This window comes from Bipolaris sorokiniana (genome assembly GCF_000338995.1).
Source record: "Bipolaris sorokiniana ND90Pr unplaced genomic scaffold COCSAscaffold_128, whole genome shotgun sequence".
Classification (NCBI taxonomy): domain Eukaryota; kingdom Fungi; phylum Ascomycota; class Dothideomycetes; order Pleosporales; family Pleosporaceae; genus Bipolaris; species Bipolaris sorokiniana.
The window spans coordinates 1-2363 of NW_006912019.1; the positions used below are offsets into that span (position 1 = coordinate 1).

Sequence of the window (2363 nt, forward strand, 5' to 3'; positions counted from 1 at the left end):
GGCAATGAGCAGGCGGAGAGCCGAGCCGCTTTCCACAATCTGCTTATGAAAGATAGAGAGCCGTTTTCTAGAGTTCAAAGCTCGTTTTATTAGTCTCGCTATTAAAGGACATGTATCGGAACCGGAGTGGCCCTTCTATCTCTAGCAGAAGATTAGCCCAGCTCTGCGAGTTCCTAACATGGCTGTTAAGCGTTTCTTTGACAGCTCCTTTGATGAGATGTGTAAACATCTCACTGCTTTCGAATTAGAACGACGATCAGCTCCTATCGTAGCATAATCGGAGCGACGGACCACCTACACTTCGACTGCGAAGCCCAAGTCAGCTACCTATCAGACAAGGGAGTATCGCCTACCCACGCACGAAGTAAGGTCCGACCCTGCTCCGACCCCACCTCGGGCTTCCTCGAGTGTGCTCAGGCCTGCCTCTAAGACACTAGTACCAGAACGCTAAGCTACTCCTGGCAACTGCTACCACTGCGGCAAGCCCGGACACTTTGCGAGCGACTGCACAGTCCCTCAGGTAAGAGAGATAGAAGCTATTCAAGAGGAAGATGTGTTCGAGGAAGCCGCAGAATACCAGTCGGATGAGGACCGGTCGGGAAACAACGAAGCCTAGGAAAACGCTCCGCCCTAGGCATTCATAAGTATGACCTTGCTAAGATTAATCTGTCACACTTGTTTAGAGGAAAGCACTTCTGAGTTCCCACCGTTCTTTGTTCGAAGGGCTATGGTGTTAGCCTACAGTTACTAGTTGACACTGGCGCCTAAGGTTTCTTATTTTTAAATTCTGCAATTGCTCGTATAATCTCTAGTTCGCTTCAGGTTCCTATCCGAAGACTGCCCTTCAAGATTACAGTTAAAGGATTTCAAGATCAGGTTCAGATAAGGGTTAACCAATACATCCGGTTGCACCTCTCTATTGATGGCCGCAAGATCTATAACTGCCTATTCGTTATTATAGATTTAGGATCACAGGATTGTATCATTGGTATTAAGTGGCTGCGCCGATTCCAGCTTCAATTAGATACGATTCGGAACCGAATCGTATGGCCAGCCAAGTACCCAGCAACTTATGATCCTGCCCCACCTATCCTAGTGCAGTTAAAACAACCAGCTGTTGACACCGAGGTTGCGAAGGATATCGAGAGACGCAACGCTCTCTGGGAGAAGGACGACTATCGGAGAAGAAACAGTCCAACCACGGCCAGTATTCAACGGATCCGTGGCCTTCTTCGACTCCCCAAAGCCCGTTCTCTACCTCCAGCACCCGACCCTGCTCCGAAACCTATCCGACCTGCACCCTCTTCCCCTCCTTCACCCCGTATCTCACTTATCTCTGCCAACGCCTTCCACTACACCATGAAACGCAAGGAAAACGAGTTCTTCACGACAAGCATCTATAAGATCGATCGTATCCTAGAAGAGAGACGACTAAAGGATGATCCTGAAAATGCTAAGTTAGTTCAGGACCGACTCCCATCCGTCTACTACTCGTACCGAGACGTGTTCAGCAAGACTGCCGCTAATCAGCTACCTGAACACCGCCCGTACGACCACAAGATCGTTCTCACCGAACCTCTGCCGAATCAGTTCTGTCCCCTGTACAAGCAGAGCACCGAAGAGCTCCAAGCGACTAAGGCGTTCGTCATAGAGAACCTTCAGAAGGGATACTTTTCCCCAAGCCACAGCTCTTTCGCGTCACCAGTCCTTTGTGTTCGGAAGCCAAACGGAGACCTACGCATCTGTATGGATTACCGCAAGCTCAATTCTATCACACGCAAGGATGCGTATCCCATCCCGCGTATCGATGAGCTACTTGCTCGTCCCCACAAGGCCAAGATCTTCACCAAGCTTGATATACGCGCGGCCTTCAACAAGATCCGGATGGACCCCGACTCTGAGGAGTACACTACATTCCGTACACGTTACGGAACGTACAAGACCAAGGTATTGCCCTTCGGGCTATGCAACGGTCCGGCAACCTATCAGCGATACATGAACGATGTGCTGATTGATTACCTGGACAACTTCTGCATCGCCTACCTGGACGATATCCTTATCTACTCCGAGTCGGAGGCGGAACACATCCGACATGTGCGCAAGGTACTAGAAAGGCTACGGCAAGCAGGACTCCAAGTCGACATCAAGAAGAGTGAATTCCATGTCACTCGGACAAAGTACTTGGGGTATATCCTCACTAATAAAGGACTAGAGGTAGATCCTGACAAGGTAGAAGCCCTCCGCAACTGGGTCCGACCCACCACCGTTACTGGTGTGAAGTCGTTCCTAGGCTTCACAGGATTCTATCGGCAATTCGTCCCAGAATACTCGCGAGTTGCCAAGCCAATTATCGCACTCCAGAG

The 2363-nt window shown here is 50.1% G+C and overlaps 1 protein-coding gene across 1 annotated transcript; it reads left to right on the forward strand.

The window, feature by feature from the left end:
* Positions 1-828: 828 nt before the first annotated feature.
* Positions 829-1152, forward strand: COCSADRAFT_66002 (uncharacterized protein; the record flags this gene model as incomplete). The annotated part of the gene is made up of 1 exon (XM_007708039.1): positions 829-1152. A coding segment is annotated over one exon (324 nt), but the record flags the coding sequence as incomplete, so codon positions are not given.
* Positions 1153-2363: the final 1211 nt, after the last annotated feature.